The 17,891-nt window shown below is 36.6% G+C and overlaps 1 protein-coding gene across 3 annotated transcripts in view; it reads right to left on the bottom strand.

Annotated features, from left to right (window-relative positions):
- Positions 1–17,891, bottom strand: part of CARMIL1 (capping protein regulator and myosin 1 linker 1) — a 227,789-nt gene that overhangs the window by 130,970 nt on the left and 78,928 nt on the right. For all 3 annotated transcript variants that reach the window (XM_075213171.1, XM_075213169.1, XM_075213170.1), the window contains exons 5-8: positions 9,597–9,718; positions 6,814–6,911; positions 6,587–6,657; positions 6,135–6,208 (exon numbers count right to left, since the gene is read on the bottom strand). In XM_075213171.1, coding sequence (XP_075069272.1) covers positions 6,135–6,208; positions 6,587–6,657; positions 6,814–6,911; positions 9,597–9,718 — 365 coding nt within the window. The remainder of the gene's footprint in view (positions 1–6,134; positions 6,209–6,586; positions 6,658–6,813; positions 6,912–9,596; positions 9,719–17,891) is intronic.

Below are 17,891 nucleotides of genomic sequence, written 5' to 3'. Positions count from 1 at the left end.
TCGGCAAATGGATAATAATAGTAAAAATAGTGGAATATGTGCCAGTAGCAGAGGAGTGACTGAATAAAAAAAGTTGCGTTTTGATGAAAAAGATGAATCATGCAGAAGTTGTGAAGTGATATGGTCAATGTTGTAGAGGATAAGCAACCGGGAGGTAATGGTAATAATAAAGCAACTGGATCTCCATCAAGTATAAAGGTGCAAAGGAATGCGGTGAGCAATAAGGGTTAAAGGTCGGAGGATTCTATATGATGCAAGACCATTACTTATTTCATCCATGTAATCTTTGACGTGGTTAAAGGCTTGTGAAAGAGTTGATAGGAAAGGTGAGAGTTCATAGGAAAAGTTACAAGCTGATTCATACATTCCAACCCAGGTGGGTGTGTAACCGTAACTAGAACAGTTATCTACAGGAAAGCAAAATATGGACATTTTTACAAATCATAGTTTTCTTCTTTAAACTGGTACAGTGAATTGTGCAATTGAATGTTTCTACTTCACTTCCTTAAGACATGTTCAGGGCACTCTGCACCCATTGTGAATCTGTGAGCTATAGACTTGTCACCTCTTTCTGCCCTTTCACACCTCTTCAGAAGTAAGGCGTTGTATGTGCCAAGAAGTCACAGGTCTGAATGTTCACTCTCTGAGCATGCGCGAAAAAAAACGCAAAGATGCGTATGTCTGTGAGTCAGAAATGAGCCCTAGGGCATACTGCCCACGAGGACATCAGTAACACAATGGTACGGATCTGTACATTCAGTTAAACATTTTCTAGATGTATTCGTGAGCAAACTGTTTGATAAAAACATAAATGAATATAATTAAGGGAGTATTGTCAGAATTACATCTTGCGTGTAGGATCCTAAATCAACTGTTTTATTTTTTAGCAGCACTTTTATGCATTTGCCTTGCGTTACAGGTGTATTCGTACTTGAAATTATGTAGCAACAGATATTAGATTAACCATTATTATTATTATTATTATTATTATATTTTGCATTTTAAATTGCAGATATGCACAATGTGGAGAAAAAGAGCAGAGCTGTTTGTCATTCATCAGACGTTATGTACACTACAGCCAACTACCCTGGGTATGATAAAGGAAGATATAAATTACAACATGTGATCACAAAGCACTCTGACAGACAAGACTGGTTTCTAATAAATATTAATAAAAAAAACATTTCCTGCAGAGTCTCCTAATCCTAAATGTGTTCACACAAGATAGATCAGCTGTGGCAGAGTGTGAATATCTTTATCCAGACACGGACAGCACTCGCATAACAATATCCTCCAGAAAGAGACTCTAGCAACGTTTCAGCACTTCGAGCAGGGATCAGAGGAAGGGGAAAAAAATGAACAAGTTCTTCCTAATTAGGTTAAAACATAAAACTATGACTAATCCATCACAAATAACCTGCAAATTATATAGGCAAACAGCATTTGCTGTTAACAGCTCATTGCCTTTGCGCTCTCATATTTGATTCTAGCTCATTTATTTTTTTTAACACTGCACAAAGAATTCAATGTAACTTCTTAATGCAATTTGTATATTAAAAACAGATTATATAAAAAAACCTAGCAGACTTAAATTGTACACTTTTGTTTTAATATTTCTTACATTTACACTAAACCATTAACTCAGCACATAGCACATAACAAATTAATTGATGTCTGTATCATCTTTTCACATCTGTACCTTAGTTCACGGTTTTAGAGGGTAATTTACAAACGTCGCTTAGAGATGCAAATCTGCACTAAGCTAAAGGAAGAGACACTTGCTTTCATTGTATAACTTGTAGACAGATACAAGCCAATTGATGATTTTTTTTGCCAATAATGTTAATATAAAGGTAACATTGTGAGAAACTAAGCTGCTAGGTAGTGTATGTTTCCTAATTGCATGTTGTGCTCATTTAAACTAAAAGTTGCTTCTAAGTAATTTTTGGGGACTCCAAGGCTGCTAAACAAATGAAGTCTTGTAGAGAAAATGCAGACTGGTATGCTGTACTGTTTTGTTTATTATGTAATCATTATAAAATGTATTTGTTTTTTTGTTGTACGTTACCACTGAAACTGAATTGTTACCTAAATGTTATTACACTACTACAAACATAACAATTTCCACAGATGCAACTGAAATAGTGTTCAATTCATCCTTTAAATAGACTGCCATAAACAATTGTTAATCTATTTATTATGCAATTTACAACAAAGCATACACTTGGCCTATAAGAGACTAAGTTTGTTATTATAGTCACACCCCTGCCTGTTACTTATACTGACGGTTAGGGCCCATTCCTGCTGGAACTGTGTTAAACGCCAGTGACACGGAGAAGTATATTCACTAGACTGCAGGCTTGAAAAAGTGGAGACGTTGACTATAGCCACAGTAGTGAACGCAGGATTTAGAAGGGGAAAAAAGCAGCAGCTCCATTTCAGCGAGTCTGAATTCTACAATACAGCACTGCCGCGACGCTTCTTTGACAGCGCCGCGGCTGCTGTGGAGTACCGTTGGTTCCCGGAGGGGAGGGGTTTCTGGGGAACCAGAAACCCCCCCTGCGTGCGCCACTGAGCCACCAATCAGATTTAGACAGGATTTATTTAGTACATTCGACAAAGTGACAGCTAGAATCTGATTGGTGGCTATAGGCAACATCTCCACTTTTTCAAACCAGTACGCAGTTTAGTAAATATACCCCAGAATGTCAAACGTGATTGTGTTTGATATTAGACTGTGTACACACTACAGTGTTTTCAGACGATTATCTGGCCAAGCACACGATAAACGACCGTTTGGCCCCATTAGTCTGTATGCTGCAACGGTTATTGTCCAAAAGCACATCGTAAGGTTTCGTTTGATTTTTAAACCAGACTAAAAATGTTGTTCAATAATTGGACAATGTCGTTCCAATTCTGCAGTGCGCATACACGCATGACCAGCAGCCTCCATAGATCTCTATGGAGTGTGCAGAGTCACAATATTTTCAGCCGATTGTTATGACAGATGAAGAGCACAGATCTAAAGGTAAATTGTGTAAAACATCTTTAGTGTGTACACATAATTCGGCATGCTGATTGGGACTTTTTTTTTTTTTAATCATTGGTAAAATCATTAAGGATATTGCATTGGGAGAATCAATGAGCGCTTGCACTGATGAATGCAAGTAAAACTCGCAGGGCAACACTTGTGACTGCAAATGCCAGAGCTAGTGGGATGGGGCTATTGGAACTAATGGGTTCCACTGTGTGTTATATGTGTTTACTAGTGTAAAAAAAAACCCCACTAATAATATTTTGATGCCATTGGCTAAGGGCCTATAGACAGCTTTTATCTTCTGCATATAACAATCACTCATGCAATTACTGTATATAGACGCCAGTCTATGAGTGAAACAAAGGAGTATAAAGGCTTATGGAGCATATTTATACAAGTGAGAAATTATTTCAAAACTAATCCAAATATTGGAATTAAACAGAAATTAGGAGAATTTAAAATTCTCCCAGTAAACTATTCAAGTATTGTAGATTAAGTTAAATACCAGTGCTGCCAAAGTACTTCATACAAATGTGCTCCAAATATATGTTTAAGTGCTCCTCTTCTTTCCATTCACAAGCAAGGAAACTGCTTGTGATTGGCTGGCAGAGAAGGGGAGTCATGCTTTATCTTAATCATTGTCATTTTCCATCTGTTGGATGTTTGTTTTTTGAGCGGGTTGGTCGTTTTTTATGATTTTTTTGCCTTGTTCTTTTTTTTGCACATATGGACTACATTGGCTCTAGGAAGGAAGAAAATATGTTACATTATATGCAATAAAGTGCACAAGGTTACTGGCAAGCTTTTGGTGTATGTATGTAATTTATTGTTACTCTTTTGATATAATGTGGTTAGCAGAGGTACAATAGATCCATATCCAAACAATAGGAAATGGCACTTCAAGGCTCCCAATCTGGTTAATATATCAGCAGCATGGTGGCTCAGTTGTCAGCACTTCTGCCTCACAGCGCTGAGGTCATGAGGATGAGCCCCAGCACTCTTCATCATGGGTATGGTAGAGCTTTGTGGGAGTGGTTGTTTTTTTTGCAGGTCTCCTCTGTGCAGAGGAACCATTTCTGGAACCTATTTTCAATATAGTGTTCATGTTCTCCCTGTTATAGTGAAGATCAGCCCAGTCTGTCTAGCACTATGACTGGTTTTACATCTGGGGTAGGGGCAGGATGAGCGCTTTAAATTCTTTGCTGATTTTTTTCATTACATGGTGCAGCTTCTGTTGTCTGAATGGAGGTAGCTGTCAATCACTTGCAGTTCTCCACTATCCAGCAGCGTGTGTTTTTCCTGCAAGAGGCTGATGTTACCTCCACTCAGACCACAGATACTGTCAATTTATTCATTTCAAATGATAAAAGTGTTTTAATTATTAATCTCCTTCATCTGTCCTTCAGTGGTAAATGTGGTTCGCATGATGACCTGGTATATTTACAATCATTCAACACTAAGTCATGGGGTAAGCTGTGATTTTGCAAGTGAAACTTATCAATGGTTTAGTGTTTAGCGTTAACAATTCGCATTGAGAAGTCATAACGCAAGGGATACGCAATACCTGCAGAATTGACCAGCATTAAAAGACAATTTGACACTTGCTACATCTGTCCAAAACTGTACTAGGTGATCGTAATTTTCAACAAAACAGTGGCAATACATTGATAAAACTTGTATGTCACTTTACTTATAGACCAAGGATGACAAATGTGCCTGAACTGCTTCAAATATACCCCTTTATTAACGTATATAAAAAGGAGAAAAAATACTTGCCTGATAGAGAACAATTTGTTTTTTAATGAGCTCCTCAAACATGAATACTGGTAACATTCTGAAAAGATCAAGATTTATGGACAGGCATAACCCAAATTCAATAGACACTAATAAAACTGGCAGCTAGCTGGCAATACAAACTAGGATTACATTGGCCAATATCCCACTCTTTAGAGTCTCAGCACAATGGTTGATTTGTAAATTGGCAATCAGCCAACATAGTGTTTTCTGCCAAAACACATGACCAGCATCCGTGAGTAGTGTCTATCTCCATACGCCATCAGTCATCAGATCATGTCACCCAGTAAAGAAAAAATAAAAATGGAGATGTGGATATTACTGTCACCAAGACATGAAGCGTAGTGACAATGTGTGAGATTCTGTCAAGTCAATTCTCTTCAATAAATAGGAATAAAGCCAGTCATCACATTTATAGAAAACTCTATGTGATGTCCAATTCATCTAACAGACAACAAAGACAAACATTCTAAATTACTAACACTGCCTACAATCCTCAGAACCAAATATGACAAAATTTAAACGGTCACCAAGTATAAAATACAAGGACGATGCAAAATGGAAATACAACTCTTAATATTCACAAACAAATATTAAAAAGTTTCCATAACAAATCCCAATAGATTCCGCATAGTATTCAAACTTGCTATGTACTTAGATGAGTGTAAGCTATTGTTGTCTGCTATTATCCACTTTAGGCTAAAGCTGGTGACATATGGGCAAATCCTGTTACTCTGCCTGGTAGCAGAGTGTCAGGATGAATTAAAATATGGTCATATGTCATGGTCATGTAATCAGATCACAATGGAATATGGTGGCACACACAGGCAAATTGTGATCATCTGTCAATTAGATCTATGGACATGGATCACATCCCTCGCTGGATCACACCCATTTTGTGGCCATGAACAGGGTGATATTGGCACAATTAGACATCATCACAAGTAATGATAGATGTGTAGACAACTTAAGTGATCATCAGTATTTTGCTTAAATATACTTAAGAATATGAAGTTTGGGGTGCAAAAAAACAACCCAAATAAATTCCTTACAATTACAGCTTTATATAAAATATATGATATGCTACCAATTCTTCAAGTTTGGCATATGTTTTAAAAAGTTGTTAGCAGTCTTTCTTATACTGTCTATTAGATTTGCAGTTCCTTAAAAGATGTAAAGTTAAGTGCACAAATTAATTAAGGACATCCTTTGCCATTTTGGTCCTTTAACCAGTTAATGTGGCCTACTAGTGGGTTCTGGGAACACATTTAAACAGATTTTTACACTTGTAACATTTGATTACCTGTGGTCCAGGTGACTGAAGTCTTGCAAGTTAAGCTCCCTTGTATCTTGTGTTAGGTATATTGTATCTACATCCTACAAAGATGAAAAGAAACCAGATTTAATTCCAATTTCAATAACCTGTAATCTGGTAGAATAAAATGATTACATTATTGGCTCACACAAAAGGCTCAAGCACCCATGGTCTGTTGCTCACAAAAGCACTGCATTGCATAGTAGATAAAGTCCTCACAATATGATGTCCACTGGGCATAGAATGGCCTCATAGTATGAAAGAAGTGTATGCTGTGTCAGTGGTCCGTCCAGCATTCACTGAATGTTTATGTGTGTGATCCCTAATCTGAGTTGCATTAAGTACTTACTTACATATTTAAAAGCACATCAAAACAATGGACCACAGGCACATTTCATGTGTACATAGTCTATAAAGTTACTTTGAATTCAGACACCTACCCACTGCACTTCTTCTCTGTACGGCATCCCAAGCCAGTCGCAGACACAAGCGTACATTTGAGAGAACCCGCCTAGAGAGAAGATAAGAAGTGCCATACGGCGTGAAGGAGATTAGATGCTGTTACAACAGAACACAATGTCCCATTTATCAATTACTATTCAAGTCAGTTTTAGTTATAACTGCATAACTGTTTGAGTAATCGTTAATTGCAGAACTTGTTGCATACCACAGGGGCCTACTTCTGTCACAGTCTGGCTATCCCACAGAGCTTGCAGATTTGCCAGTCTGTCTGATGGCTCCATGGTTACTTTCTTCATAATTTTTCTGTTAAAAAAATTGCACAAATATATATTCATTATATTTTACGGACTTTACACCAATCCTGATGGCTAGATCTTTAGAGGAAAAATAATTTCCATCAACTGTTTACCCATAGTAGTAAATTATAACATACCATTCAATTTTTAGAGGGAGAAAGAGAGTGAAAGAGAAAACGAACAAGAGACATAACCAGACAACACCCCAGTCACACATCAAAAGTATCTTTTTTGATAGTACACTTTTTCTTTTGAGACAACAATAAGACTACAAACCACAAGAACAACGACAGCAATTTCGTAAAGATATTATGGAGAAAGAAAACATGAGAGCAGAGCGCATAGATGATCACACCATATTTACAAATAGGTAAATGTCACTAAAATATAAAATACTATTCTGGTTTAAATATGTTTATGGATGGAATGCAGTAAATTAGTAAGCAGCACCAGTATGCATTATCCTTTTGCAGATCAGTGCATTGGACATAAGAACTATAGTATTTGTACAGTGAATGCAATGATGAGGGGCTTAGTTCTTGCCTTCTGGAGAACCACCAACATAGACAATACTCTTAACTTTTTATTCATATAATTCATTCTCTCCCTGATGTCCATGGTATTACAAACCATGCTACTTTTCTGCGTCATTGATTGCCTGTGAGCTGGATGGTACAGTGCTGCGTGTGTTCACAGTATATCAATGACCCATAGCAGAGGCATTGTGCGCGAGAGTAGTGACATCACTTCCTCTGTGTGCTGCGGCCGCTATGAGGTAAAATATGGTGGGGAGTGAATGAATTACTGGGGAGGATGAACTATAGGAGAGGCCTGTGGAGAAGAAATGAATTACAAAGGAGTGGGTGGTGTTGGGGGAGAATTAAATTACATGGGAGGTTGGTTAAAGATAAGTAACAGGGCAGATAGATTGTTGGAGAAGAAATTAATTACAGGAGAGATGTACAAGTGTTGGTGGTGGGAAATTAATTATAGGGGAGGGTGGTGGTGAGGGAAAATAAGTTACAGTATATATGAATATGTTATGGATATTGTCAGAAGTTATCTAAATTTGACACCAGAGTCCACTTCAGATATGCCACAAGTTCATCCATAACCCCTAAACTTCGGTCTAGAAATAAGGTGAAGGCTTTGTTGGATGTAGTGAAATCAACCAGGAAATCTGTCTTACTGGCACCACTTTGTACGGACTCACTTGGAATAGACTCATGCGACAATAACCAAGGAGTACTGTCACGACAGTTAAGGGAACTCTAAATTTTACCCTGACAGTTCGGTGCGGGTACTGTCACGACAGTTAAGGGAATTTTAAATTTTACCCTGACAGTTCGGTAATAGATAGAAAACAACCACAAAAACGAATTAAACACCACCTCAACCCTGTGTGTGTAGGTAAAAAGAAACACTTGGAATATGTCATGCACTAGGGTTTGTAGGAAAGATGCTTTGTAAGTTTATGGACAGGCATCTCTTCCACGTGTTTTCAGATTTAAATATTATAAATCATGGATATGGATTTCCTACCCACAAACTTCATGTTTTGGGAAGTGAAAAATGCTTTGAGTCCTTGTTTTTGTAAGCGCTAACTGGATGTTGTTGTATGATGTGCTTTCTCTTTATTGCACCTATGATCCAATAAAAATATTTTTCATAAGCAAATAGGAGTGACCGACCCCCTAACTGTAGTAATTTTTGGTAAATAGTATAAGTAGGAATCAAAAATGATGAGACTGAGCTCCTGAATATATTTTCCTACACAGAGCAGAAAACCATCACATTTGTGTGTACTGGGTTATTGACAGCCTAAGTTTTACAAAGCAGTGAATTGTGGCATTCTTAAAGCTATATAACTTACATACGAATGCTATAAAAGGTACACAACAAAAAAGGCTAACAGTTAAAACCAACTTTCTGCTCATCTAGTAATCTCTGGCTCCATCTCTGATGTAATATTTTGGGCAGCTAGTGTGTCTCTAACAAAAAGTATGTTTTGTACATACAGAATACATTTTTTTTAAGACTAAACATCATTTTATGAATCGAAGTTAAAGGTTTCAAATGTGCAGACTCTAATATTGATCACATGGTGAGTCCATCCAATTGTGACATCCCAGCAGGTAGTATGGTGGGAGGGGAAAGTAGTGTGTTATCACTGACTATCATTCCTATTTGGGGGTAGAATTACTAAAACTTATAAAAAGAAGTTTTTTTAAAAGATCTTTTTCTAGAATGTACTAGATAAATGATAGCTATGATCTGATTGGTTACTATAGGCAACACCTCCACATTTCCTTTTAAGATGTTTTAGTAAATCTACCCCTTGGCCAATTCTCAGAAATCTAAAAGGAAAAAACAGCAACGGTACAAGACAATGCAATGCCTCTTTTTCCCCTGGAGACGTGTTTTCTGTTTCCTGCTTGGATTAAATAGTGTCATCTAGAGACAAGAGCGTCCACACTTTTTTATTAGCCCTGACCTGTGTTAAAAAAGATTTAAATACAGAAGACATTATTTATGTGTCATTTTTATGTGTTGAATGTAAAAAACAAAACTACACAAATGATGCATTCACATGGCAATCTGATAAATTATATTTTTTTCATTAAGTACTATAGTGTCCAGTAGTGTACAGATGTGTCCAGTCATTCACACATACATAAATCATGGTACCTACACAGGTGACAATCCCGGGAATATCTTTCGAAGGCAAGTGCCAATATGTGCCATCACCTCATTGACATCCTCTGAAGAAGCCATCTTCATGGATATATTGCATTTTTCAGTTTCAACTACCAGCTGTAAGACATTTTAAGCAGCATTCATAAGGGAATGTGAAAAGCACCTACTTGAAAATTATAAAAAAACAAAAACATGAAATAAATGATATATTACTTTTAAAAAACATGAAAGGATGTACAATTGCACCACACAATATTTCATACTTAATTATTTGTTCAGAAAATGTCAGATTTCTGTTATTTAATAGTAAAACATTTATATTACATTTATATTAGTTGTACATACTAAGTTTCCAGCTTCACCTTTACTTAAAAAAAACAACATTTTCACTTTGCATATGCATAATATAAATATGAATGTATCAATATATTTTATATAATTATATTTTTGTTGCACTACAGCATTTACTATGCAAGAAGAGAGCCAGAGTCACCAGTGTCATTGTCTCTGTTCCTGAAACCCTACCAAAACTCTTCTATCAATCTTACTCCTGTGTGATAAACCTCACAAAAATACATCAGCCTGCCATGCACTGTGTGGTATATGTCCATTATCACATTTGATCTAATTAATAATACAGCAATATAAAGTGGTTACATTGATTTCTGCTTATTAAGTAACAACATATATCTATCTATAAAAACTCTGAAAATGTTTGATTATAATAGGCTGTGCCATAGTTGCATTGACAAAGTGAATTATAAAAATACCAGTTTAATAAGTGCAAGTTAAGGATGTTTGTCAACATAATAGTGACTGCATAAAAATTATAAACCAAAAAGCAACTCCACTCAAAATGACATTGCATTATAAAAAAAAATTGTGCATGGTAACCAAGATACCTTTATTTTTACATAAATCACTGTGGAAAGCTATATTGGTTTACTTCTTTAATTTGCTACTAATAATTTGTAATTCTGCACAGTGCAATGTGAATACCATGACAACCACAGTCACATGGTACATGATGTAGGGAGTGGAGAGCTTTTGGAATTCCCCTCTGAGCTGTGCCTGAGCTGTAAATTCCTCCCTCATGTTGGCCATCACATAACATAACATCCTGAGAGCTGTGAGTCAGTATGCTTGTGACAAGCAGCCATACTTGTCTGTCCTCCAGAGATATTTTGAAAAGAAGATAATGATTTGTAGGACAGCTAAGAAACATGACAAGCAAATGACAATCAGATACATGCTTAAAAAGATACTTTGCTTACTATTTAAAGAAAAAAAAAAACCTCTATGTCTGCTGCTTTAAGCAAAATGGTCATTCCTTTCAGCTTTACTTTTTACTCTACTTATGTTTTTTTTTAGAGTGTGTCAAACAAAATACAGCTGTACACATAACAGAACAATATTAGTAGAAACATAACACTGTAAAGAAGAACAAAATGGTAACCCCACAAAGCCTAAAGACCTCAACTTCAGATATGGTTCTAGGTTCAATGGGAACTAAGGGGTTTTCCTGCCCATATGATGCTGCTGCTCACTTTCCGTCGGAATTACCTGCACTACAAGTCCCAGTGACATGCATTCACGGTCTAAAAGTATGCCATGATTGACAGAGATTGAATATAGAAGAGATACAAGGGTTGGAAAGTATTGTATCTTCCTCCGCAGTAACTGTACACTTAGATGCACTTCTCGTATAAAGACTACATGAGAGAGTGCATTGTGATTGGTCTGTGTGTCACATAGTGCTTCCTCATGAAGTCAGTGAGACTGGCATACTTCACAACAGTTCAGATTTGTATGAGACAGTCACAGAAATGTTTTTGAGTGGCAAATAGAGTGGCTCATCATGGAAGGGATTGTGACTTTGCAGTAAATGGTTTTTCCGCATTCAGATCTGGATGGTGGATTCATTTGTCCTAAGTTTCCAATTAGAAATGTTATTTGTTATGCACTGGGTCCAGGAGAACCTAACCTTTAGATAAGGTCTCGCCATGCGTCAGAGAAAAACTTTGTACAATGATCACAAGCCTGCAATTTACACATTTTCACAAAAGTAGATGATTTCCACAACAAGTCATTTGAAAAGCCCATGTTAAAAAAGGTGTCTTAAGGGGCTGTGTGAGTGTCTAGATTTATCCACTTTAGATTGGCTACACTGGGCCTGACTTACTCTTTTAATGCATGTGTAAATCATATGCATGTTAAGTTAGAACACATACTATGCAATGCATCCATACCCATTTATGATTACAATTGCACTTTCTTGCTTTGTGGCACAGGTTTTGGACTCTGCAAGTTCCATTTCAACTATGTACATTTGCATTCAAATAAAGAAAACGTAGTTTGGTTTTTTCTTTTAGATTACAAATTAAGGACATTCTCATTTGAATTAAAATATAGAAGATTGTCATTGGAATGTCAGGAATACCCATTGGATAACGGCAGTGTAATAAAGTGGTAAACGGGTGTATCAGGTAGTGCTTATTGGCCCTGAGTCATTAAGGAGAGCAAAGCATAAAAAAAAAGTAGTAACTTTGGGCAAAACCATGTTGCACTGTGCATTGGAGGGGGATGCAACTTTCAAATGTGGGGACAGATTTATAGTTGGGATAGGGCATGACCTAGATCAACTTTGAATAGCAGTGTAAAAATAAAGCTAGCAAGTATTTGTATTTTAGATGAAAAAAAACAGCCAGTATTTAACTTATCTGCAAAATAACAAACTAATTTTCACCCCTTGCGTTGTAACATGGTTTGTCCCAGGGAACATTTACTCCTTTTTTTGCCTTACTTTCCTTAATGACTCAGGCCCATTGTGTTTATATTTACTTTTTTAATAATAAATTTGTATAATGGGCAGGGATCTTAAGGATCTATTAAAATTATCCTAGGGCTTCTGGGATAACAAAGTTGCTGCTCCAAGGGTCCCAATTTTTTCCATTACCCCAGTACCAACATACTAAAATGTGCTGGGAAGAGTCCCAGCGATCTACAGAAGGGCTTGTAGTGCTTGGGACAGAGAGCCCACTAGTTTTTTGTGGATACACTCAAATACTGGAGTGTATACTGGTGCTGGTTTCCACTTTTGCAGGGGAGCCCCATATACTTGGTGTCCCATTGTTTTGGCATTCATTAACTCAGGCTGTACAGTACTGCTGCTGGAAATGAATTGGGGAAATCGGGAATATTCTTTTTTTAAAAATCAATATTTAATTAATAATTTGCCCATCAGAGCTTCTCTAAAATGTTTAATTAGCCCATTCATCTCAATGGATTACCACATTCTTCTAGACACATTCATAAATGCATGAGATCATGCACAAATCAACCACGTGTATAGCGCATGTGAACTTCATATCAAACCCATGTGCATAGCTCTTACGTCTATGTTCACATGTTGTTTCCACTTTTGTTTTGTTTTTTTATGCAAATGCAGCATCAGTGATCAAACGGATTTGGAAGGGACAATATTAATCGACTGACTGAAGAAATTATGACTGCACTGTCTCCCAAAGGTCAGATGGCTCATCCGACAATGTCTGGGGTCAGTAACAATACCTAGCACTGAGACAGATTTGCAAAGCGTAAAAAAATTTTTTTATATGGAATTTCACTAGTAAAAATTTAAACTGGAAAATGTATTTTTTATTTATGATATGAAGTAAGTTTTTTTATATATTGAGAATAAGCATAATCAAACATTAGAAAAATAAAAATTAAAGACACAAATTAAAACGCTACATGTTCCTACTCTAAAAGGTTTATGGAATTAGCCAGGGAGAGAAAATTTACAGTTATTGCTGCATACTTCCTGTGTGTTATAGTCAAGTGGTTTTAAACCATATTAGAAATACATAGATCACGGAGAAAGAAATTCTCTGAGAGCTCAGGATTTCAAGTCTGGTTCATATATCAGGCAGAACATCCCCAGAGATGTCATTAAAGAATAACGTATGGAGGATGTACCCTACTTTACACCATATTATGGGCTTTAATGCTGTCAAGCACGTCAATTTATTTGAAGTTACTTTTTCTAAACATATTCCCATGGATCACATTTACCATAGTCAACCTCAGTATTCTTCTACAAAAGCAATCTCGGAAATATGACACATTTCAAACATATTTTTTCTCTTCTGTGACTTCCTAAAGTGTCTGCCAGAAAACAGTAGAGTGACATTCTAAAAAAGTATAAAGTTCTAAAGTAGCAATCCTTCATACAAAGCAATATATTAGGCAACACTATTCACTGCATTTAAGAATATAACCACACTAAAACAAAAATCTGTGGCTGTTTACTTGCATGTAATTATTTAACTAGCACCAAAGACTATTTCTGTGACTGTTCTATAGGTTACCATTTTGGCCATTTGTGAATAAAAACAAGAAAGTGTGAGTGTGCAAATTAAACAGATATCTGGTTGGTATTCTTCAAAATACGTTGCCAAAAATAATTACAATGTGTGCAATTATATATTTATTTAGTGTTAGATATTTCTATTTTTTAAACATAAAAAAGTGACTTTAGGGGCATATTCAATTGTCGGCGGGAATCGCCGAAAATCCCGCGGTCCGCGCACGATTACCGTTATTACGGTAATCGTGCATGGAAAAACAGTTAATACGGTAATTTACTTGCTAGATTTCAGCTCGCAGCTCCCTGAGCCGCGAGCTGAAATCCAGCTAGATTTTACAGTATTAACTATAATAGTTTTAGCGCCGCGGAACTTTGGGACAATTGAATATGCCCCTAAGAATGTCAGAGCTATGGAATCATTAAATAAATTACCTATAGTTTGACATGATAATTGATAGCTTTAATATTACAGTGGGGTTACTGATACCGGTTTTTTGTTACATAATAACAGATTTGTTGACATGAGTATTTTGTCCTCTCACAATTTAAAAAGAAATAATTTGTGTATATAAAAACTTTCTTACAGATGTTAATGTGCAGCAAATTTAAAAAAATGGTGGTTAAAATTTTGGCCTCCCTTATAGTACTTTGGAAAATAATCACATTACTATATTTCTTTGTTTGATAAAAAAAAGACATTATATTAGAAAAAAAATTATATTTTCAAATATAGGTGGCTACTGAAATACCGGAGTATGGTGTAAATAGAGTAGAATAGCTGTGCTGCAGAGTTTGGCATAAAGGAGAACAAGTTGTAACCAGGTTAGGGGAACAGGTGCCATCTCTTCGGGTAGATGTTAGTTTACAGCAGCAGACAAGTCTCACAAGTCATAGATTCCGGGACACTAGCATCAGCTACATTTATTAAACAGAAAAAAAACAAAGAAGGCTTCAAAATAAACACCTTGCCTGTCCAACACTAACAAAACACAGGAACACCCTCTCTCAAGTGAGGGACCTTGTGTCCAACACACACACACACACACACACACACACACACACACAAAACATACAGGACTTAATGGTCACAGTTTCTAGTGTCTCTCAGGAGGCATCCAACCTTCTCCCAAAGTCTGAGAGTGAGACTGATCTGACAACCCTTACAAATACACTTCACAGGTGCAACCATCAATTAGCCCGCTGTCAGACTGGCAGAACAAAAGACATGGACTGGGCCTTGTAAATGGAACCCACCCTTCTCTCTCCATTTACCCCTCAGGGACCCTTACCAGTTTTTCATAAAACTAAACATACTCTTTGCTGGTGTTTGGGAAAAGCTTCCCATTCTCCCTGGGGTTTAAAAGCATATAAGCAAGACAGCCTGGGACATATATATCTGCCATTCACAAAGTATATGCTGATTTTACATAGACCACAGATGTTACTTCTAAATTATACTCAGATAGTATTGATACATTAGGACCAAAACTGTCTGCTTTGCTCAGATATAACCCTTATCTAAAATTCAAGCATTTCTAAATAATTTTTTAACTTCAGGGCCAATCCAACAGTTTGGATTGAGAACCAATTTAAACCAAGTTTGAGAATCTCTGGTTGGAACTTCCAGCAAGGCTCAAGCTAGGCTTAAATATAAGGGCTAGTTGTTAGGCACAACTCTAATCTCACTATTGTTAGGCTATAATAATCCACTCAAAGGGGCAGATTCAATTAGCTGTGATTGCGCAATTTTACTGTTACCAAGATAGAAATATCTGTTAATTTTTCCTCGCACTTCTATGGGGCACAAGGAAAAATGAGCAGATATTTCTGTAAAATTATCCGCCGCAAAGTGTTTTCGGAATGGTCGCAAAACACTTTGTGGCTAATTTAATCCCCCCCCCAAAATTTAACTTTCTACATGTATATTTAGTTTGTTTAACAAAGGCAAATAAAGATGCAACTAGATGACTGTAACAAGTATGATTTGCTGTCAACCTGGTGTGTCTATATTTGTAGGGTAACATTTCATGCACATTTCATTTACAATTAGAATTATGCTCCACAGAGGATAATTACCTCTGTCAATGCTGTCATCACTCAGTTGGTGCAGATTATCTTTAAATTACTTGTTGCTATGGAGATATTTACACATTAACAAAAGAATATGAAGCCAAGTTCTCTAAAGTCAGCTTGGAATGCAGAGAAAATAGGTTTGTGATGTTTCTCCCAGTACTGCCAATGGGACTGCCAATGGGTTTTCAAATATAAACGTCTTTGTTTTGATTAATGTTTTTTTTACCATTTCACACTCATATTAAAAAAAAGGGATGATTATATATTATACCAGGTAGAATATAATACCAGGTATGTATATGTGTATAATTTATATTATATATACATACCGATCTGCCACAACATTAAAATCACCTCCGTAGCTCCGTAATTGGAAATGCAGTCTCATGAGCATAACAGGGACATAAAGGGTTTTTAAGGAACACAGATTTTTGTGCCTTTTGTGTTCTAAGGCAACTTGTACTAAATATACTATAATAACTTACAGTAGGGGGTACAGTATGCCTTACAATTCACAGGTTTTCCTAATGAACAGTGAAGTAATTACAACAGAACTATTTAAACAGATATTATTTACAGGAGGTTGCACATATGTGCATTATAACAAAATAAGAATAATGTAAGCCCTCACTTCTTCTGTTGGAAGCTTATTATATGTTCTGCTCAGTGCAGTGGCCTTAATGGCTTATTAAAAGTCACAGACCAAGGCATTCATAATAAGAGCTGGAGGGAACATTATTAGTTAAAATGAGAATATTTAATCTAATGAAGATATGCAAAAATATTCTAAATTTTACTATTCTTTCCAGCTTTTATTATGAATGCCTTGGTGGACCTGATTCATTAAGGAACACAGATGCCGATACGTGCCATATTTTGTGTTAAATTGCACTGTGGATGCCCAGAAACTAAGTATACACCAGAGAATGTAAATGTATGAAATTTATCTTCAAGCACAAAGGACACTTTCTACAGCCAACGATTTCATGGGCGGAACAGGGAAGGGACTGGGCGTATGCAAGTAGTCAAACTACAGTAAGGGCGTGCCAAGCTCAAATGCGATTCTACATTTGGCCTTCTCAAAGGTACGCTATTTTCAGTCGTATCATTTGCACCAGCAACAGATCTGGTGTAAGTGCCCAGTGATAGAGAACTGTCGGGAATGCATGCTAGAACATATGTCACATGGCAATCAAGAGCAACTGTAAAAATTCATTTTATGTACAGTAAACATTCATAACATTATGATTAATGCACAGTCATGGCCACAAGTATTGAGAATGACACAAGTATTGGTTTTCACAAAGTTTGCTGCTTCATTGTTTTTAAACCTTTTTGTCAGATGTTGCTATAGTATACTGAAGTAAAATTACAAGCATTTCATAAGTGTCAAAGGCTTTTATTGACAACTACATTAAGTTTATGTAAAGAGTCAATATTTGCAGTGTTGACCCTTCTTTTTGAAGACCTCTGCAATTCCCACTGGCAGGCTGTCAATCAACTTCTGTGCCACATACTTACTGATGGCCACCTACCTACTCTTGCTTAATTAATGCTTGGAGTTTGTCAGAATTTGTGGGTTTTTGTTTGTCCACCTGCCTCTTGAGCATTGACCACACATTTTCAATGGGATTAAAGTCTGGGGAGTTTCCAGGCCATGGACCCAAAATTTCAATGTTTTGATCCCCGAGCCACTTGAGTATCACTTATGCCTTATGACAAGGTGCTCCATCATGCTGGAAAGGGCATTGTTCATCACCAAACTGTTCTTGGATGGTTGGGAGAAGTTGTTCTTGGAGGATGTTTTGGTACCATTCTTTATTCATGGCTGTGTTCTTAGGTAAAATT

The sequence above is a fragment of the Mixophyes fleayi genome, chromosome 5, assembly GCF_038048845.1.
Source record: "Mixophyes fleayi isolate aMixFle1 chromosome 5, aMixFle1.hap1, whole genome shotgun sequence".
Classification (NCBI taxonomy): domain Eukaryota; kingdom Metazoa; phylum Chordata; class Amphibia; order Anura; family Limnodynastidae; genus Mixophyes; species Mixophyes fleayi.
Note: the sequence above shows the minus strand (reverse complement) of the source record. Positions and strands in the feature narration are given on the sequence as shown.